Below are 22,812 nucleotides of genomic sequence, written 5' to 3' on the forward strand. Positions count from 1 at the left end.
GAGAGCTTGACCCACAGAATGGCTCCCAGAGCACGCTGGAGAGAGGAGGAAAGCAAGTGAATGATGAGGGTGAGAGTGAATTAGTCAGCATGGACAAGAGCAATGAAAAAGCAACTAGCGGGAAGGACCAATGGAGCACGTGTATGTGTGTGCACATGGACATACGCACGTGCGCCTACTCCTGCCTCTTTTCAAAAAACAATTTTAACTGAGTAAATTGCCAGGATGCCCTAGCACAAACTTCTCTCCCTTCCCCCCAGCTTCAAGTGTAGTCAGCTGTGCACCACCGTTACACTTTTAAACAGCTTTAAAGGCTATGATTGCTGTGCTAAACCTTTGCTTGTTTCCATCCCCCCCAAAAAGAATGGCAGTATTCAGCATCACCGTGAAGTACACCACAAAGAAGCAAAATTAGTTCAGCACATTGCCAGGGCTATAGCACAACAAAATTCAGAACCCACACCCTCCCAAAAAATAATAAATCAGAATGTTTGTGGTACAAAATCTTACAGGTTTCCTGCAAAAAGCTACAGACCATGCATGGCTAGTGACAGATGCCATGAGACCATCCAGAAAGGTATTGAAGGTGCAAATTGACTTGGAACATGACCATCCTGATACCCTGAAGAGTCATCTTGTGCATTAAGAAGGACCCTGTTACTGTTTGCAGAGTCAGCTGTGGTCAGTAAAGGGCAAGAACAGTTCATTATGTTAGAAAATAGTGGTTTCAATGAAGATGATGCCCTCTTTCCACCCTTTGCAAGGAGCTACACAATCATAAATAGCAGGCATCTTGGCTGTCAGGGCATCCCAAGTGGCATGCATCTTTCAGGGGACCCCGAGCCACTGCCTGACAGCCTCCATCTTCCAACACAACTGTGTTCCAGAAACAATTTTAGCCAGCAGCTAGCAATCTGAAATCTACTCTGCACTAGCCAGATTTAATGTGATCATGGCTCCTGTTCAATAGCAGAGCTGGAGAATAATGCTAGTCAAATTTGACAACTGAGGCACAGTTTTCAAGTTTGACTTCCTTGGAATTCCAAATATTTTTCAAATTCTGCTTCTGAAATTTAAGTAGCTCTGGCAAACGGATGCTTGACAGCATTGCCTTTGATTATTTGTTTTCCAGTAGTATCCCTACAATGATTCTACATCTTATTTATTTCTTTTGCTTTAGATATTATTGAAAATAATTTGAAAAGTAGCACTCTAGTGTACTTTCCTTAAATACAAAAGGCCACAGTCATTTGGCATGGTGCTCAAGACTGCTGGAGGATACCAGGAAAACCAAAATCTACAACCCCCATCCCCCAATATTTAACAGCTTGCTCTAATAACTGTTCACTTCCCCTACAATGGTAGGTATAAATAAAACATTTGTGTCCTACATCTGTTACTTAACAGAATCCATAGAAGGAAAGGTTGAAAAAGATTATCTAGTTAAGAAAATATAAATTAAGACTTTTTGTGATGTGATCCTCAAGCAAATTCTTTCCCCCAAATCATTCAGCTCAATTTGATGACTTCAAGAGTGCTAATGCTGCAAGCACTGGTCCTGCTGTGAGTTGCAAACTAGGGAGTTTCCTGGCTACTACTATTTTGTGGGTGGGATTCAATCACATACCAGCAAATTCAGGTTGCACAATAAAAGTGGATTTGGTGCTCTTGTGCAACAAACCCACTTCCCTTCCCTAGCCCAAAAAAACCTGAACATTTTGCAGCAAGGAGAGGGACAGGAAAGTGCACTGGAAAGTGTTGGATAACAATTGCTTGTTGAAAGATATAACCTCCTCACAAACAAATCTCAATGAATGCTCCATAAACAGCCAATGTCGTACGTATAACCTCCCACAAACGTCATGCAAACCAATCAGAATGAATGCTCAACAGGCAGTTAGTTTGGAAGCTTGTGGTGGTTTCAGGATGGAATAGTGGAAGCACACATACTTCTCAAAATTGAATATTTCGCACTAACCAGTTTTCACACAGTTGTATTAGTTGATGTCACTGGCACCTCACAGTCTGAAGGGCTGACACAGTCCTAGAGGTAAATCAGGGAACTGCCTGGGGCACCAGAATAGCCAGGGGCTCTTGCCTCAGCTATGTTAATGTCTTGGAGACAGAACTGGATTGATCAAGTTTTCTAATGCATGCTTATATGTGAAGTGAATTGTCTAAAGTATGTTAGCTGATGGTGCCTAGAATTTAATGCAAATCTGTGGAGTAGAGTGGTATGATCAGTGCTATTTTTCTAGAAAAAGAGGTGCCAGAATTCAGCATAAACGCCTTCCTTGTTCACTTATAATGGCAATGGTGCCCACTTGAGAGGTGTTGGAACTGAATTCCAGTGAGTTCTGGCTGAAAAAAAAGCCCTGGGTATGATGGTCCAATTATTGAAGTTAAAAACAAAAATAACATCCCATGCCCATTTGATGTTTTACGGTTATGCTGCTCAGCCTACAGTAAGTCGCAGGGGAGGGGAGGATTTTAATTGACCTAGGGTAACAAAAACCCTTCAGCTGTCCCTGATAGTCTATACTCAGTAACACAGCACAGCCTAGCATGATCTTTATGCCTGGTAGTTCCAGCGCATAAAAACGACCGCCTAACATCTTGCTTCCGAGTCCCTTAGCAACAGTTATTTAGACAAACAATTTGCAACACCTTCTGTACTGTCCCATCTTGTGAGCCAGATTTCTCTCCCCCACCCCTCTAAGTCTGCACATGTTGGCACGTTTGAGCAGCTTCATAAAGCCCAGTATTCCTCCACATTAAAAAAACAACAACAGCATGCAGGCTGTGGGTACAGAGTCATTGTACCATAGCACATACACACCCTGGTTTTTGTTCAGCAGACACACATACAGTGAGAACTGTACATACATCAAAAAACCTGAGTGTCCTCTGAAAGCCCTGCTCCTTAATACCAAAGTGGCAGCTCTGTATGCACTTTTGTTTGTACACTGGTGTCAGAAGCCGCAAACACCATAAAGTGTGACTTAGAAATGTTTGCAGACACACACAGAGGGACATGCACTAGACACGCACCAAGGAGCCCTGATTGCATTCAGCCCCCTTGCCTGTGTCCACTTATTAACATTTTTCTGAGTTTCACATATAATGAGTTTCACACTGAACATCAGCATGCATGTGGCAAATGCTCTCAGTGCATTATTTATCAAATAGCCCCAAATGCTACAGATTGTTTTGGGCTGCAGGAGTGCAGAACAAGCATATAGGCACAATGAGTCTCTGACAACCTGGTGCAAATCTACCTGATAAATAGCTGAACTAGTTCATAAGACAAGGAAAAGATCCTCTGGACCTGCTAGAAAGCATCCCTTGAGGAGGGCTCCCGCCTGCCTGACGCCATAGCTGGCATTATCTGCAGCCTGCATTTAAATGCACTGCAGCAGATCTGCAGTCCTGCCCTCTAATACAGCAAAAGATGAAATCCCAAAGTATTTTCAAAGAAATCTAGCCATTAGAGACCAGTTTTGCTGGTTTGGATCTGTTACGGTCCAGTGCTTAATTTGATGTCATGCTCAAGGATGGGCAACAGCATATCATGATATAGACAACAGCTGTAATTTCCCCCATGACTATATATCATAGCTGGTGATGCCACCTTTCTCCTGTAGCATGTAGCTGGGCTCACTTGCCAGAGTCACTTACTTTGCAGACTGTACCTGCTGTCCCTGTTTGAGGCACACTTTGGTCTCCATAAGCTGTTATGTGGATGGATACTCCTGTTTTTGTATGCTAGGTGTTAGCTAAATAACATCCTGAGGCCTTAAAATTTCCGCACTGCATTTCATGCAGCTCCACAGTAATACTTTAATTCACCAAAGAGCAAAAAGATCTTAAATCCATCATTCCTCCCCTTGTTTCAGTCCATGTGCTTATTCCTTAGAAGAACCTATACTCCAAGCCATGTTATCGGTTCTACACAGTGAGTGGCTATTGTTACATGTGCTTGATATCTGGGAAAGGCACAGATCTCTTCACTTAAAAGGAAAGGGCGACTGCTTGACTTCATTGCTATAGCTACTATGAACTATATATATATATATATATATATATATATATATATATATATAACACAACAAACAGTCTTAAAATACACTTCTTTTCTTTTTCTCCCACTTTTTTGTAACTTAGTCTGCAATATATCTAAAAGGAGACCATTGAAGTTTGCTGAGAATCTTGTCACATTCATCAAAATCTCTTCCTCACCCACCTCAACCTGAAGTCTGATCTGACATGTCTAAATCTCAATTGAAACGTTTGCTTTGAAATTGTGTCACAGAAAAGTACTTTTTATTTAACATATTTGATCCAATATACAGAACTACGAGAATACAGTATTCCAATACTCTCCAGGCACAAAGTACTCATCTTCCAAACCACATTGCAATTACTTTACAATCAATGTCCCCATCGCTGATCGCAAATAATCCTGCTTATACCTTGGACTTTTTTCTGCACTACTAAGTATTCACTTCCTCAAGACTACGTGGTCAGGGCATGGATCACAATCATTTAGTATCTACCTGAACATGCTGAAAACAAAGAAGGCTTTGTTTTTACCCCACTAAAAAAAAGGACTGGCAGGAACTGAGGCTGCTTATGTAGGAAATAGAAGTGTGACTCCTCCTCCCTAAGGATGGACAAACCCATCAGTTTCAGCTTCTCAATTTCTCATTTTCCCAACCTTAAGTTCAGTTTGCCCTGTTTCCACACACTTTTTGCTCCTGGCCCGAATCATCACTGGCATGTGGCCCCCAGAAGGGAATGTGGCCTTCAGGCTGGAAAAGGCTCCTCAGCCCTAGCTGATTGGTTCAGGAAATGTGAATTAGGTAGGTTTGCATTAAAATGTGAACTGAATGAATTTCTTCCTCATCCCTATTCTAGATGGGAGGAGCTGCAGCAGATCTAGCTTCTAAGAGCTGAGTTATAGCGCAGCTCCAAACTTAAAATGTATGGTGTGGAGGTGACCTTTATCTGGTCCTTACTTCAGCTTGACAGGAGACGGGACTGACACAGCCCCCGCAAATCAATCCAAGCCAGATGAAAGGAAAGTGTGCTGCCCACAGAAAGAGTCTGCAAAGCAAACAGTCCCCAGTGTCACTAGCTAGGAAGCCTAGCCACAGAGGACACTCATCACTAAACAGATTCGAAGTCACTAATCTGAACAGGGGTGGTGGTAGTAGGCTATTTTCTGACACCATATAAATGTATGATCCATCAGAACCTGAATGGGAAAGAAAAAACAATATGCAAGGCTACATTATATGAGGCTGTGTACACGCCATACCTTTAAAGCATATTCAAAGCTCATTCTTTCCTTCAAAGAATTCTGGGCACTGTGGTTTGCTAAAAGTTGCTGGGAGTTGTAACTCTGCTACCTATACTGGATGCAAGTCTCAAGGGTCAATGCAAATCAACCTTAGAAAAACCCAAACACCAATGGGTTTGTCCCCACGACAGGCTTTCTGGGTCTGATGTGTCTCCCGCAAGAGGAGGGCAATCCTTACCTAGGAGTTCACACGCAAAAGGCACCTGCCTTTCTGTTCGACACCTTCAAGGACATGCTGCTGCTGCTGCCAGGAATAGAGTCCATCAAATATTCATAAAGCCCAGCTCCACTCCCAAGCCAACTTTGGCACTCAGGATTGACCCAGAATAGATTCACAGGCAGCAACCTTGTCTTCCTCTCAGCAGATAAACTACACACACTTTCTCAACCCAGTGCCAGGTTTGACCTCCAGGAGCTTCTTTTGAAGACAGCTCCAGTCCACAAGAAAAGGTTTAGGACATCACGCCACCTGGATTAACTGTGGTTAATCTGAACTATGATTAGGTCCAAACAAGCTAACTTCAAACCACAATTGCTGAAGCTCTTATACAGGCAACTTTCATTATGCACGCGTTTAAAGCATGCATGGTCACGCATGTGTGTGCCATTTGCAGTGTACATTGTACATGGTTTTCCCTTCCTCATTTTATCCTCCCATTGTGAGGTAGGCTAGGCTGAAAACCAGTGGCAAGACCCAGTGAGCTCCATGGTTGTGGGGATTCAAACCCTAGTCTCCCAGGTCATAATCTGACACGCTAACCAATACACCACACTGAGTTCTTCCCTGGAGCAAACAGAAGCATGGTGGACAGTAATCAGGATCAACAGCACCCCACCCACCCAAGGTTGCTATTTACCAAAAAGAAGAAACAAAGACACGTGCCAATCACATTATTAACATATCTAATTTGTCCTTTAATACCTTATTTTATAGTTGAGGCAAAATTTAGCTCTGGAGTACATCCTAATGGGAGGGGCTCATTCAAAGGATATGTTTCTCTTTGGAATGTGGAAGAAATAAGATTCATGGCCTTGAAGGCACATCAGGCAGCAGGACTGATCAACATCAGGGACCCAATGTATGTTGCCCTGAGCCCCATCATAGAAGAAGAGTGTGATATAAATTAAATAAATAGGTTGCTCTTCCAGACAACCTGTTAATTGACCCTGATTTGATTGCTGAGAGGTTTGACAACCTGATATTGAATGAGCATTCATTCTGATTTGCCCTTGTTATCTCACACTTTCCAGCAAGTGTTATCTCACACTTTCCAGTGCTTTCCCTCCTCACTTCCCTTATCAAAAAAAGCCTGATTTTTTTTTAGGGAAGCAGGTTTGTTGCACAAGGGTTCCAAATCAGCTTTAATTGCAAGACCTGTATTTTCCAGGATATAACTGAATCCCACCTCAAAACAGCGACAGCCTGGAAGCAACCCTAAGTTAAGCCAGTAAATAAAATAATAAAATAAAATAAATAAAAACAATTAAATTAAATAAAGTCACTAGGCTTTGAGTGTGTTGTTGCTTGCACAAGACTTACTTCATAATAAGCATGTTTAGGATTTACTGTGCCCATTAAGTAGATATGAGTGTTGTTTTTTATATGCATTGGAGGGCAAAACTGTCCCCAGTCCACCTATACCAACTCCCATGATCCCTAGCTAGCAGGACCAGTGGTCAGGGATGATGGGAATTGTAGTCTCAAAGCATCTGGCGGGCCGAGGTTGAGAAAGCCTGACCCATACTCACTTATATCCAATGGACACTGGGAAACACAAGCCAGCAGGATGTTCTCCTGCACAAGCCCTACTGCAAGTGAAAAACCATCATTCATTTAATCCCAAATATGGTTAGTGCAGGATGACGTCCTGAGATGCACTGTGCTCATGGTGGCTTTCTTTGCATGGCCTCTGTGCAAAATTGCAGGAAAACCACAACGTGAGTCAGCTGGGAAGAATGGCAAATTGTAAAGCATGCTCATGTTTATTCAGTTGCAATTCATCCTCATTGTTTTGACGGGACACAAATTCATTTGTTATTCACGGGAATGGCACAAACGCTCCATCAGCATTCGCCGTTAGTTAATAGCCACTTAGGGTACAGATTTTCATGTAAGCTGTTCTAGCAGACACTATGAAAGGCTTCATTTGTACATCACAGGACACTTCCTTCCCCCATCAAGAACTGGACAAGTGCTTTGAGGCACTGCATCTCTACCTGCTCACAAAGAATCATGGGTGCTTTGATTTTGTGATCACCCTTAAAAAAATGCATGTATCTGGAGTTTGGGGTGCCAACTTTTTTTTAAGCTCCTGTGTTTTAACAGGAACTTAATAAGCAAGAATTACCAGGTGATGGGTGCTCATCTCTATACTGTGAAAAGCTTTACCAGGTGATTTTTTGGAAGATCAAGTTACCATTAAATGCACAGGAGCAGGTCTATTCATTTCCCCACCCTAATCAGTTGGCAATCTTGGGAGTTCACATTTAGGATTTTCTTTGGCCTTCTAATATATCCCAAGGCATGGAGGGGGAGGGGAGACAGTGACTCAGTTTGATGGCCTACAAACAGCACAACTGCAATGCAAAGCATGACCAGACCCCAATAGGCTGTGGCTCAGCATGGTCCATCTCATCCACTCTTCTCTTATTCCAAATTTGTCAGCTCTGAGCAATAGTCCTGCCTGGGAGAGGCTTCCTTTAACTACCACATCTCCCCATTCTAGGTCTACTCACACCGGCTGTCAGCAGAGAAATACAGGCAAGCTGTCTGACAATGACACCAGTATGAGGAAGTCACACAGTAAGTGCCTGGTTGTGGCCTAAGCTCCTAACCCCCTATAGTTCCCTTATTGTTTATTTATTGGTAGTATATTTATATTCCACCTTTTGTCCAAAGAGCTCTAGGTGGTGCACACTCTTCGCCCATTTTATTCCCACAACCACCCTGTGAGACGGGTTAGGCTGAGTCACAGTGACTGGTCACCCAGTGGGCTTCATGGCTGCGTAGGGATTTGAACCCTGGTCTTCCAAGTCCTAGTCCAGCACTCTAACCACTACATCACATGGGCTACATATTATGGGGGAGCCATTAAAGAAGAACAGGGTGCAGTAGACGCTTTTAAGAGATGTTATCATATTTGCAGGCAGGCAAAAGCACCTTGTGGACAATTCAGAGCAGGGCTCCAGGAAAGGTTTGGACCGGAAGCAGGGGAAGGGAAGGGTCTTGAAGTCCAGATAAAGAGTGTAGAGGACCGCATTTGGTCCCCAATTTTGAGGTTTGCCCACCTCTGAAGGGATGTGGGGCCATCAATGGTTAATAGCCAGTACAACAGTGACCTGCAACACAATTTTGCTGAAGTGTGGCGTGCTCCTCTTCAGGGTTCCAGCCAGCTAGCCAGGTTCTTTTCCAGTATTCTCCATTCGACCCACCCTGTTTCTCTCTCTGTTTTCTAGTTCCCGTTCCCCCAACAGTCAATGAGAATTCCTTGCCCACTGTTATTGGGTTATTTTGGATTTCTCCCCACCTCCCTGTAAAGGTTTTTTGTACTTCTATCAAGGTTCCCTCAACCCAAACCTATTGACATGCATGGTTTGGTACTGTTCTGACTGTGGAAGGACCAGCACTTGCCTGGGAATTCAGGAAATAGAGGAAATGGCAGTTAAACTGAACTTCCATGTGCAGAGTCAATATATCTCCAAGTACCAGGTGCTATGAGCAGAAAAACAGGGTGAGCCGTCACCTTCAGGTCCCTTCTTACAGGCATCCAGAAGCATTTAGCAGTTGCTATTGGAAGCAGAATGCTGGACTCAGTCTGATCCAGCAAGGCCATTATTCTGAAATAACCTCTCGCTGATTAGTTGAGTCTTATTGAGATGGCTTATTAAGGCAGCTTCCCATCTGTTTTTGTTGTTGCTTCCACAGCAAATTAACACCAATTTGCACAGAAAGCTATGGTGGGCGGCAGCACATTGAACGGCAAAAGGGCCGTGCACATAAGTGCCTCTCCTAAACCAGTTCCATTGCAGCTCTTTGTAAACACGCTCAGCACCTCAATGGGAGAGTTTCCTGGCGCAGAGACTGAGAGATTGCAAAAGAAACCTCACCCACCCACTCAAAATCAATTGGGTATAGAGCACACTTGAGTGGAAGGACAGCCACAATTTCTGTTTCTTTCCAAGAGGGCTCCCAGGCCATGTGCAGACATGGAAAGTAGAGCAGAGCATTCACCACACCAACCTCAACATCCTCCTCCCCTCCAAGGCCCAGCTCCTGCCCCTATCCTGTCAGTTCAAAACAATCCCTCCCACATACAGACATATACACCCTGCAATTTAGCTTTCGTAGGATAGCCTTGCAAGTGTTGATTCCCAGGCAATCGCACTGCATCCTGTCCATATGTTACAGCAGCCAATTAGTATGCATGCATGTTCTGGAAATCCATGAGATATAAAGTTTGGAGACCAGACTGAAACCTATGGTTTAAACTGGCCTTTCTGCTTGGTGATATAAAACGACAATTCAAACCTGAAACATAAAACCATCACCTTGATTTACATCACTCTATTTACCTTGGTTTGTTTGGGTTGATATGGGGGGGGAGGATTGGGGTTAAGTTGTCGAAGGTTGGGTATACATACTTCAAGGGATCATGATAAAATTTCATTTTGCTTTCCACCAAGTTGTTTTTGTGTGTGCTACTTTTGGTTCACTCTCTAGAGGGGTATTCTCACTCAGGCACACCTCTCAGAAGCTCTTTGTTTTAAGATGCTACAGCTGAAGCAAAATTTGTGCTTCCAACACCCTTTCAACACCCTGTCATATTCAAGATCAGCATGAATGTGGACAGCTGTTGGGGGTCATGAATAAAAATGCTGGTATTTTTCATATGCATATTTGAAGAGGTTGCTTTGTGCCTACCCTCCTTTCACTATTTGTTCACACATATACACACACACACCTACCCCTTCTCTTTCCAGGAGGCAAGATCTCATTTACCTCCACTAAGACCCAGAGAGGCACAAGCATGCACTCGTGTTAGGGAAAGCAGCCCTATACTATGGAAAGCAACAATGGATTAGGGGCAGGAGAAGCAGGATCAGACAGACAGAAAGCAAGCAAGCTAAGTTTAAGGAGCAAGACTTAGATTCACTGCAAGCAGCAATCCAAGACTGGAAAAGTAGTGAGATGCAATCAAGTACGGTAGTTCTAAACAGCACCTGTAGTTCTAAACAGCAGCCTCTTCCTCCTAGTATATGTATAATGCTTCCTCCTAGTATGTATAATGCTTGAGCATGTGCTGTACAATTCCTCTGTTATGCTGGCCTCTCCACCCCCACTCCACCCCCACTTACTGTATCTCCCAATATCCAAAGTTAGATTGCAAGCTCTTTGGGGGCAGGGGGCTATTTTCATCACTAGCAGGGCTGCTCAAGAAGTCTTGGTCTCTGAACCTGCCCTCACCCCCAGAACCTACTTAATGCAGTCTCACATATAAGCCAACAAAAGTCACTAGCCTACAGATATTTGAGAGCTACACTGCCTACACACATAATCATTGATAGCAGGGGAAAAGAAAACTTCTACAAAGCTACCTTATTATTAAGTCAGATCGTTGGTGCATCTAACAGCATTGTCTACACCGAATGGCAGTTGTTTTCTCAGACCTCAGCCCTGCTGCATAAGATCCTTTTAATTGACGACGCTGAGGATTGAACCTGGGATTTTCTGCATGCAAAACATGTGCTCAACCACTGAACCACAGGCGCTCTCTCTCTAAAGCAGCCTTCCCCAACCTGATGCCCTCTAGATGCTTTGGGCTACAACTCCCATCAGCCCTAGCCAGCTTCCCTGCCTACTGGTGTTTTGTACTCACCAGAGGCAAGAAGGCACCTCACTATTTGCAAGGTAACCCTAACACAGAAACACACACTGGTCCAGAAAGCTTCTTGGAAATTTGCCACAATAGTTTCTTAAAGGGAAAATGCTGTGTACGCTAATTCTCCCAAATACACACACACCCCTACACAACTACTCCACAAATTTAAAAGCTCCTGCAGCCACCCACTCCAAACAAGCTTTGGGGTGGGGGTAGGAATACTATAGAATATGTGAATTCTATTGGAGCATCATGAATGATGAACCCTTCCCCCTTTCTGGATGACAATCAAGGTTCTCACAAATTCTTTCATCAGGTTTAGAGTGGTTTCCTTCAGTGAGTTCCCATCAATCAGACCAAACTTTCAATCCTGGGAGTTTGCTCCTAGCACGCATCCAATATCTGTGGTTTAGCATTCCCAGGCATCAGGAAAGTTTAACATTCTTTTTCTATGAAAAGAATCTGTGTGTGTGTGTGTGTGTGTGTGTGTGTACACGTACATATCACCACCACCCCAAACATCAATAATAATTGAGAGCTGGTGTGGTGCAGAAGCTAAAAGTCTGAGTTAGAGACCAAGAAGTTTCCAGTGTGAATCTCCCTTCTGTCATTATCGTACTACATGACCTTCCAGTGTTTCTCAAGCATAGGTCCCTAGCTGTTGTTGAACTACAACTCCCATCATCCAGCTAGCTAGGGATGATGGCAGTTGTTGTCCAACAAAAGCTGGGGACCCAAGTTTGAGAAACAAGCAAAGGGATGGCCCTGCCACACACAAGCATGAAGAGACTTGCTTCAGGTGGCTTGGTGGGGTGGGTGAGTAGAGAAAAAGGAAGGCAGGAACTGTGTCTGAACAGTGCAAGAAGACTTTGTAAAATACTGCCCATGCGGGGGAGATGGGCATTTGGAGTCAACCTCCAACAGCAAAATGCTTTTGCCTGGTACTGCATGGTTACCCATGGGGATCATAAAACTGACCTACTATACAGGATTGTTGCAAGGATTCTAAACAATATAATGTACATGAAGTGCTTATGGCTGTGTTCACTATACATTTAAAGGCCCATGGCTCACCGCCCCCCCAAAAAAATATCCTGGGAAGTGTAACTCACACCTCTCAGCAACCTACAATTCCCAGCACCCTTAACAAATTACAGATCCCAGGATTCTTTGGGGTAAGTAATATGCAGATGTGTACACATTTTAAAAAGTGACATGAATTGTAATTAATTGATGCCCCAATCCCTAGCCTTGTTGCAACCCACCAGCACCCACTTGAGTGCAACACTCTAACCTGCAACTTCCCTCAGAGGAAACTAGTTCCTTTCCATGTGAGCCCTTATCCAGGTCCCAACCAAGAGGAGAACAAAGGTCTGGTAGGTAAATAAACTTACCAATTTGCTTTTTTCCCCCCTAACCCTACTCCTGGGGATGGGCTGGGGGGTTCATAACAGTTTGAGAAAGAGAAAGGAAGTGGGTGAAGCATCTCCCACCACAGCATTGCTCCATTTCCCCACCTTGGGCTGCTGGTTGGGGTGGGACAGAGACAGAGACAGAGAAGCAGGTTGGGGTGAAGCAGTCACCCTAGAGGACAAGAAGTTTGCTGAACGGTACTGTACAGGAGGATATTATGCTACACACGTTCAAACTCCCACCCACTTCTATGCCCTGATGTTGTCATCTTATCTTTCTGGCCTGGCTCCAGTGTCTTTAATGGCAACTAGTAACAAAGACACAATAAAGTAAGTCAATTCACACCACTCTCCTTTCCAAGCTGGGAAAAGCTTCACTGAGTTTAATGTCTATGTTTCCAGTTGCTGTTCAAAGCATATAAGCAGAGTCAAAAAACTGGTTCACACATGCATGTTGCTCCCTTGATGACACTATACCCGATGGCTTGGCATGGGAACGTGTGAACCAACTCCCCTGAAAAGCACTGTGTTGGATGAGATACATGGGAACATGAATCTTCTATCTGCTGTGACTCATGCATGCACATATACACAAGCCACAGTCATCAAATGAGAAAAATGCATGTGTAAATGGTTCCAGCGGGAAATCAGGCAATCCTATTGTCTACAACAGCCACAGAAAAAAAGTTGCAACAGGCCAGAAGCACCAGGAAGTGACAGTCTTCCTTATCTCATTGCGCCCCTTGCCACCCATCAGTCATAGATCTCTCTGTTTCCCCTAGGGCCAGGAGCAGCTCAGTGGTAGGACACATACTTGGTTCAATCCTCAGTTTCTCCAGTAGAAGCATCCCATGCAGGTGGGCTGAGAAAGACCAGTGATGTGGAACTTGTGGCCCTCCAGCCATTGCTGTCTCCCAGCTCCCATAAGTCTCAACCACTAAGGCCAGTGATTATAGGAACTGGAATCCAACAGCATCTGGAGGACCACATGTTCCCATTCCTACTGGAACATGAAATCTTGGGTGACTGCTACCAGCATAGAGACCATTTAGATTAGCTGGACCAACAGGCTGACTCTGTCCAATACAGTTTTGTACCTTGATCTGAACCATTATCAGCAAGAATGCACATTTCAACACTCGTTTGCTGCCAAGTGCCATCCATTGGCCACTGATCTCTACATCTTCCATTAAGCCATGAATACAATCCTTCTCCCCACCCCCCCTGTCCCGTACTTCCAGGAACTGCAACAACCAGCCACTAGAGCAGGGATGTGGCCCTCCAAAGGTTTGATGGACTCCCATTTCCATCAGCTCCAGCAAGCATTGTCAGAGGTCAGGGATAATGGGAGTTGCAGTCCATAAACATTTGGAGGGCCACAGGTCCCCCAACCTTGCACTAGAGAAAGTAGAAACATTAACAGGCCTTACATCCTTAAGCTTTACACTCTTCACAACCTGAAAAGCCCATTGGCCACAAGAATAGCAGACAAACCTGCAGCTGGGTCACCAAGATATATCAGCCAGGGTCTTCCACAGAGATACCCAATTTTCACTTCTTGGGTTGTCCCCATTGTTACCACCAGTGCCAAAAGGAAAGCAAAACTCTTGTTTGTACTCACAGTTGTGAAGTTCTTCTCGCCGCACTCCTGCCCCCGGAACTTGCAGTATAACAACATCTCCTTCATGTCATGGCCCACACGCCCCATGAACTCACTCATGCTGAAGACTTTGGCTCGGTGATGCTGGAAGTTGGCCTTCTCTCGCAGGATGGCCAGGACTGCTGGGTCAGCGAGATGAGGGTGAAGGACCTGGAGGTTGACGTCCAACAAGGCCAATAGGTCACCAGCATGGTACAGGTCATTGGTAGTGAGGCGGGAGAAGCGGAACCCGTTGAGGTTGCAGATGGTGACAGCTGGGAAGACCAGGCTGTGGGCAACGACCTCATCCACTCTGGTGACATGCTGGTAGGAGAAGTAGTAGACCAGCCGCTCGGAGCTCTCCACCAGAAGGAGGCCCAGGGAAGCCACAAACACCAGAGCCCAAAGGGCCCGCCGCACAGTCATAGGTCCATAGACAAAGATGTGGCGGATTCCATGGAGGGTTGAGGTGTTGGCAAAGATCTGGAGGCTGGAGGGCTGGAGGCTCCCCAGGCTTCCCTCGCTGGTGCTCTCCTTTAAATCCATGGAGAAAGGATTGGTCATGAAGGTGCCACTTCCCTCCTCTGACTGCAGCCAGTTTCTCGTGCGCTCCAGCTTTCCCTCATGGGGTGAAAGAGGCAACAGAAGCAGCCAGCAAGCAGGGCAGCTGCATGTGAGTGTTTGGGTGGCAGTGGGGAAGGTGCTTGCTGCGTGCTCTCCCCAGCAGCCTGGCAGGGACAGTGTGTGTGGGGAGGGGGGGTAAAATGTTTATTTAAAATCCATTGCAACTCTACCGCTTGATTTCCTCGCTGCGATAAGGAGGGCTGGTTTTATTTAGGGAGACACCAAGGTGATGTGGAAGAGATGTGGGTGGGAAGGCAAGGAGCAGCCAATGGAAACAAAGCCCTCCCCCTTCCCTTTCTCTCTCTCTCTCTCTCTCTCACACACACACACAGAGCTAGTGATGAGATTACCAGTGTGTGAGAGTGTGTGTGTGTGTGGTGTGTGCGCATTTAAAGGGGAGCAGTCCAAGCTGCTTGCAACCCATCCGCTAAATAAGTCCGAGCTGCTTGCAACCTATCAGCTAATGTTTTATGTGGAAAGATGCTGCTGCCTGCCTCAGGAGCCAACACACTGCAGAACAGAGCAAGGTTCTTGAAGGAGCGGGAGGACTAATACCACCACCGCCCCCACTCCCTGCTGATGATTTTCCGGGCTGCTGGATTCCAGCATCCATCTCCTCTCTTCCCTTCTCAGGCTGCGTTCCCTACCCATGTCTTTTAGTCTGGAAGCTCCTCAGAGATGAAGCCAAGAGGACGACAAACAAAACTCGCAGGACAAAGGGCTGAACATGACCAGGCCTTCGTGTCATAGCAGAGCATCTGGGAAAGATTTGACAGCTGTACCCCCAGTAGTTGCTGGTGCAATGAAGGAAAAACAGCCAGGGCTGAGCTCCAATGATGCCTGCCAAGAAGGATTCACCGGAGAACGCACTGGCAGTAGCAAATAAGTTTGCCTCTTTTTTTGCCCTTTAATGTTTGCCATCTGTCTTGACAGGGTACCATCGGCTCCATGAACCACCACACTTCCCTCCTTCCTCATCTGATCCCAGGCTGACAAACTGCAGGAAAGAAGAGTTTATCATCAGGGTATGTTACAATGCCAGCCACATTGATTCTAATTTCTTATAAAGCTAATTCTATGTTACAGGGAAAAGGAGCAAGTGTCCAGAATTTAATGAAAGCTTAGCCATATTTTTGTCAATGTCTTAAATCTCAGAGATAGACAAGTAAATGGCAACAGCGTCTTAAATGTGTTTATCAGTATACACTTGTGTGTGTTCGTGCGTGCATGTGCGGGGGGGGGGGGAGAAAGAGATATACTACATTAATTAGAGACTGAGAGCATCCGTATGTGAATGCCAATATTTGGCAACCTTCACTGTAATATGTGTACACACACTGTTTTAGCCAAAGTTAAGCACTTTAGGGCTGCAGTCTTTGGTGCACTTACCTTCAAGTAAGTCCCATTGAATTAATTGGTACTTCTGAGCAGAAATCGTTAGGATTTCTCTGTAAGCAGATGAACTAGGGAGCAAGTCCCACTGAATACAGTGAGGGTTAACATCTGAGAAAACACGCATAGGATTGTGCTGTTATTCCTATTCATTTCAATGGGAGGATTAGGCACATAATTAAGCCTTGCCTATAGGAATGAATGAGACGTTAAAATGCTTAGCTTTAACTGGATCGTGCTCATGAAATATTGCAAAAAAGAGAGGAATGTGCAAACGTTTACTTTTCTGTCATATTTGTACCCCAGACTTAATCCAAGGACCTCAAGTCAGCATATGTGGGGTTCTTCTACAACCACAACAATCACGTGAGGTAGGTTTTAGGATGACAGAAGGTGACTAGCCCTAGGTCAATCCTGTGAGCGTTGTGGCTGAACAGGGATTTGAACCTAGGACTTTTCCGCTCAAAGACTAACACTTGATTCACTACACCATGGCTGCAATCCTAACCATGCTACTTGGAAGTAAGTCTCAGTGGGACTTGTTTCTAGGTAAGTGGGGTTAGGATTGCAGCCTTGCTCCTCTATGAAAATGCAGAATAAGCAAATGTGGGTGAGTGAATATATTTTAAATGAGTGTCTAGTTATGTGGACAAAAGAACTACTTCCAACCTCCACAGTCAGTGGCAGTTTTACTCATTATTACTTATCTGCTGCAGATACTGATACCTATTTTCAACTTTCCCTCCACACTCTCAGTTTCGCAAAACATTTATCAATTTTTACAATTCCTTGCAGAAGTATTTTATCAATCACTTTTCTTTTCTCTGATTTTATATCATGCACTTGAGCACGCACATACAAATTCCATAGCAGTGTATAAAGGGGTCACATGAGCAGATTTTACATGTCTTGTAGTCCACTTTTATGCATGTCAACCTGAAAATAAATTTCACTTAGCTAATGTGGCTTGTTTATTTATTTATTTGTTTATTGAATTTATATACCGACCTATAGCCGGATGTCTCAGGGCGGTTCACAGAACGAAATCGGTTCTTGGCTTAGTCCCAAGTGTGCACAGGATACCAACTTTAAATTTTGAGAAAGCACCAGCAGGACACACCATGGGGTGGGGAGATGAAAAAATAGATTATCTGAGGAGGTGGTGGTAGGGCTTTCATGGGCTATAATGCTTACATGCATGCATACCCAAACAAAACATATTCAGGGTTGCGCCAGATGTGGAAGAAGATTCAGAGCAAGAAGCCAAAGTATGATCATAAGCATTCCCACAATTTTTATTTTCATTTTATTGTGAGCACAGGAGGAACAAGATTTACCACCACAGCAGGTAAGTCTGTGTGTTCCAGTATTGGCTGGCACCTGTTAGGTCTGATAGGGTGGAAGGGAGGGAGCCCAGCAGCAGGTGGCACCAGAGCAAATGGGAGGCAGAGCCAACTAGGGTAATTCTAGCTTTGCCTCCATCCTCCTCCCTGCTGAGTTTTACAAGATATTAACGAGAGGAAGCTGGCACAACCAAGGCCACCCCCTGTACGGGATATTAGTAAGAAGGCAGGCAGATGGGTGCTGGCTGATGTTGGTGGAGCAGTGCCCCATTCACCCAGATGCAACAACTACCATTGTCGGTGCGTACTAGGTCTCCAGCAAGCGGAAGACTAGTTGAATGTTCCTCTTCCGCTCCCTCCCCCTCCCCCTCACTGCATTTTGCCTGAATGGCAGCAGAGATGAATCCGCTGGCAAGAGATGCCCATGTGTTCCTTTGCTACCTTAACAACTAATACTTAGAGGGCCATTAGCTTACCAAGAGGCTGGCCTGGCTATTCCAACAACTGAATCCTCCATTAGATCTTAAGTCTTGCCGGATCCAGGAATTACAACAATATTGCTTCTGCTAACAGCCTGCATAGGTGCTGCTTCTGGCCCTATTCAGTAACCCTTGCTTTCTAGGGCTCAATTTATGCAAGAAAAGCCAAATGAAACAAAAAAACAAGGGGGACCTAGAAAATCCTGCCCCCTCTCCTTCATTGGCTAATGCATTGGGGAAGCATGGTCTTCACTTCTTCTTACACCTAACAATCATGCCACTATTGTTGCTTTAATTGGCAGAAATTGTTCCTAGAAAAGTACAGTAGAGTGCTTGAATTCTTGCTCGATAATATTTGGTCTTAAAGTGTTTTATTTCTTTATTCATTACTACTTGTATATATGATGTGATTATCATAATTGTTATATATTATCTTTAATAAAATATTTTGTGTTAAAAACGCCTTTTCAAAAAGAACAGCGCTCACATAATGTTAAGGTTACGGAGAGGCTTACTAGAAATGGAATTCACAAGCCTCAGTCTCTCCAATCTTAGCCAAATCACGAAGCCTCCTGCAACCTCCACCTCCCTTATTTCAAACATTAAGACTAGGAGCTGCAAGTCTCTAGTTCAAATCTCATCCCAACTAGGCTGCTGCTACCTCCCAGACCTGACATCTATAACACAGAGGAAATAACCACTCTAGCGTCCTTAACAAGATAGTGCAAGGCTGCGACACTCTATACCTTTAAAGCACATTTGAGTACAGCACACACACCCCTCAAATAATTCTGGGCACAGTAGTTTGCTAAGGGTTGCTGGAAATTGTAACTGTAAGAGGTAAACTACAAGGACCGGATTTTGTTTTTGAGGGAAATAAATGTGTATCTTTCTCATAGCAGACCTCGTGAGGATAAGCAGCTTTTGAAATTAAAATAAAAAATTGGTAATCTGGGCCCAGTGTAGGGCAGTCAAATGTAAATGAACAACAAAGAGATAAAGTCACAGGAACAAATTAATAAATATATCAGCAAACAGTAGAAACAAAAACAGGCATATGTGATAGACTAACCGATAAGATTCACCAATGACGAGAAACTGAAATCATTCAAACAATACAATACAAGTAAACAACAAATCAATCCTCCGATAATTATAGGACAAGTTTTCCAGGACTAAAATGCATTTCATACATTTTTTCAATCAACTAAAATGCATATGAATAGCAACTGAAGACCCCTTGGTGTCTCAGTTTTCTTGCAGATTTTCTCTTCATTCAGGAGAGCACCAATATACTATAAACTTTGAAAACTGCTTCACCCACTATATGAAGTAGAATATACAATGCAAGACCACCATGCATAATATACTGTAGTTAAAGATGCCTGTTGATTTCTATTAGGTGCTACCATGCATCTGAATACAAACACCAGAGTTGTAATTTTGAATTAATGCAATATACAAAATTAGAATATACAGTCATGGGAAAAAGAAAATGCACCCTATTTGAATTCTGTGGTTTTACATATCAGGACAGCAATCATTTGTTCCTTAAAAGGCATAACTAATTAGTGTTAATTTTTCACACATGGCTTTTCCATTTTGGCTTTATTTCTGTTAAATAAATCACGAGACAGTGTAATATGCCATGCATCGTTGTTCACCTGAGATTGTATTTACCTAATTTTAAGACCTGCTACAGAACAGAAAGTTGTTATTATGTCTTCATATGTAAAACCACAGAATTCTAAGATGGTGCACTTTCTTTTTCCCCGTGACTGTATGAAATTACATTATGGCAAAAAAAGACAACCTCACATGCTTACCTTCAAAGATGAAATCTAAAGCTGTGGCACATTTTCTTTCCTCAGCGTAAGTGAATGCATAAACGGTACTCACTTCAAAAACCCCAAACTCAGGCCTTCTGTGGGAGTGAAATTACCTACTCATGAGTTAACACAGCTTAACAGGTGACTCCTCAACTTTAATGAGGAACTAGCCTTAAAATACAATTAAAGAAACATGTGTGATAACCTGCCTAACAAGGTCCTAGTAGCAGCTACTGTTATGGTCTTCGGTCATGCCTGAGCCCCACCTACACAATTCCCAGAGTAGCTGAAGAATAAATCCCTCTTGTCAGGAAACTTTGGGAATTGACACTTGAGGAGAACATTCCTAAAAACTCTCAGCACCCTTAGCAAACTACAGTTCCCAGGATTCTTTAGAGAAAGTCATGCCTGATTAAAGCGGCATGTTTCTGCTTTAAATATATTGCAAAGATGGGGCCTGAGGCCTTCCCGCAATCTGAGGCACAAGAGGCAAGGCCTTTTTCCTCAGAGGCACTAGAGAAATTTACCTGTTGCTTGCATTCCAAAAGGCAGTTAAAACCTCTTTCTTTCAGAAGGTTTTTTTAAAGGGGGATTTGCTGCCACTGCTCTGAAATGTTTTATAATTCTTCCAGAGCCTCAGTTTTAGTTTGACTTGGACCTTTCGGGATAAATTGTTTTAATTTCTGCCTGTCACTGTAACGCAAAATCCCGCCTTCGGCATTTTTTACAAGAAGTCAGGATACAAATGCTGTGAATAAACAGACAAACAAACAGACGGTAATGAAGAGATTATACTTCAGAAGCTACATGAAAGAATATATATCTTGTTCTGGAAGCCTGGAGCCAGTGACCACAATCTGACACCCACACAATAAATGCCCTCCCTTCACAGGCCTGGTTTACATCACTAGGAATCATGCTTGGGGAAATAAATAGGAAATTCAAATGGGGGGAGAGTGGAGGGTTGCTACTGCAGAACGTGATCACAAGATGGCGGCAAAGAATTAAAATTGGGAAATACATATGCCTTTGCGAAATGTCTGGGGCCTGTGTTTATTAGTTTAAATGTGAAGTCTGGGTTGTGACCAGTTGCTATGCTGGAGGAGGAGAAATGGTGGACAAAGTGTCCAGTCGCCTAAAAGCTCTGACTGGTTGAGAGAGGAAGACGCTCATGGTATTAATTTACAGGACAGAGGGAAGGGGGGGAATTTAGTTGACTAGCCTTTTTAGAATTCAGTTGGGCAGGTTTCCTCCCCTTCAATACAGACTTTAAATCCCTGAAGCAAGAGAGCATAGGGCTATACTAACAGGGCTCCTCTACATGGCCCTCAAAAATGCTTGTTTGCTGTGCCCACAACCAGGGAATAATTTAGGCCATGCCATCTTCCCCAGTTTTTAACTTGCATTCGCAATATTCCAACACACAGTTGACATTCAGCCAAAATGTTACGTAGGCCTCTGAATGTTATTCTCTCGATAGGAGCTTCTTCTTTTAGCCGGAATTCACCAAAACTCAGTTCCAGCACCTCTCAGGTGGGCGCCATTGCCATTGTAAGAGAACAAGGGAGGCGTTCGTGGTGAGTTACGGCACCTCTTTTTCTAGAAAAATAGCACTGCTCTTGATAAATAAATATACGGTGGTACCTTGGGTTACGTACTTAATTCGTTCCGGAGGTCTGTTCTTAACCTGAAACTGTTCTTAACCTGAAGCACCACTTTAGCTAATGGGGCCTCCTGCTGCTGCCGCGCCGCCGGAGCACGATTTCTGTTCTCATCCTGAAGCAAAGTTATTAACCCGAGGTAATATTTCTGGGTTAGCGGAGTCTGTAACCTGAAGCATATGTAACCTGAAGCGTGTGTAACCCAAGGTACCACTGTACAGCTCAGGTGTCAAAAGTCAGGGTAAAGAAGTACGTCTTCAGCATTCTCCATAGGCTGTTATAATGAAGGCGACAGGCACACCTCTAATATGAGCACCATAGGTGTCAACTCCCTGCCAAAATTCCACATGAAGGGGCTGGGCACCCACAAATTTTGGTGCCAGGGCCTTGCACACTGCATAGCACCCACGGCCCCTGGCACCCATGGTCACGGGGCCAAGTTGGCACTCCTGATGAGCACTTGTGAGTTGGCCCCAGAAACAAAATGGCAACCAGCACAGCACAGTTTTAAAACAGGGGGGATGTGAGATCCAAACAGAACCCTTGCCAGTAATCTGACTGCTGCAATTTGGACCAGTCGAAGTTCCTGAATTGTCATCAAGGGCAGTCCCGCATAGAGCCCATTGCAGCAATCCATTCTGGAAGATACCAGAGCATATCTGGAAGATATTTAGGATGGTTTGGAGGTTAGTGTGATGTATATCCTGTATTCAGGGACGCAGGTGGTGTGGGTTAAACAACAGAGCCTAGGACTTGCTGATCAGAAGGTCGGCGGTTCAAATCCCCACGATGGGGTGAGCTCCCGTTGCTTTGTCCCAGCTCTTGCCAACCTAGCAGTTCAAAAGCACATCAAACTGCAAGTAGATAAATAGGTACCGCTCCGGCAGGAAGGTAAACAGCGTTTCCGTGCGCTGCTCTGGTTTGCCAGAAGCGGCTTAGTCATGCTGGCCACATGACCCAGAAGCTGTACGCCGGCTCCCTCGGCTAATAAAGCAAGATGAGTGCCGCCACCCCACAGTCAGCCACGACTGGACCTAATGGTCAGGTGGCAGTCTTACATTCTATCAGTGTTATTTATGAATGTACTGTGTTTTTATCCAGCTTTTCAGACAATTATCATCTCCCGAAACAGCTCACATCAGTTAAAAAGAGAGAGGTACAGACCCTACCATCAGGCATGCAAAAAAAAAAA

The 22,812-nt window shown here is 44.2% G+C and overlaps 1 protein-coding gene across 3 annotated transcripts in view; it reads right to left on the reverse strand.

Moving 5' to 3' along the window:
- The window catches only part of LOC310747836 (acid-sensing ion channel 2), a 381,589-nt gene extending 361,123 nt beyond the window's left edge, over nucleotides 1-20,466 (reverse strand). The window contains exons 1-2 of one of the 3 annotated variants that reach the window (XR_014541020.1): nucleotides 19,957-20,466; nucleotides 14,275-15,913 (exon numbers count right to left, since the gene is read on the reverse strand). Coding sequence is in view for 2 of the 3 variants with exons in the window: in XM_083583117.1 (XP_083439243.1) it covers nucleotides 14,275-14,856 (582 nt within the window). In the remaining variant the exon portion in view is untranslated. The remainder of the gene's footprint in view (nucleotides 1-14,274; nucleotides 15,914-19,956) is intronic. The other 2 variants (XM_083583117.1, XM_083583118.1) reach the window with 2 other exon arrangements.
- Between the last annotated feature and the right edge of the window lie 2,346 nt (nucleotides 20,467-22,812).

The sequence above is a fragment of the Podarcis filfolensis genome, assembly GCF_964270895.1.
Source record: "Podarcis filfolensis genome assembly, chromosome: 13".
In the NCBI taxonomy this organism is placed as follows: Eukaryota; Metazoa; Chordata; class Lepidosauria; order Squamata; family Lacertidae; genus Podarcis; species Podarcis filfolensis.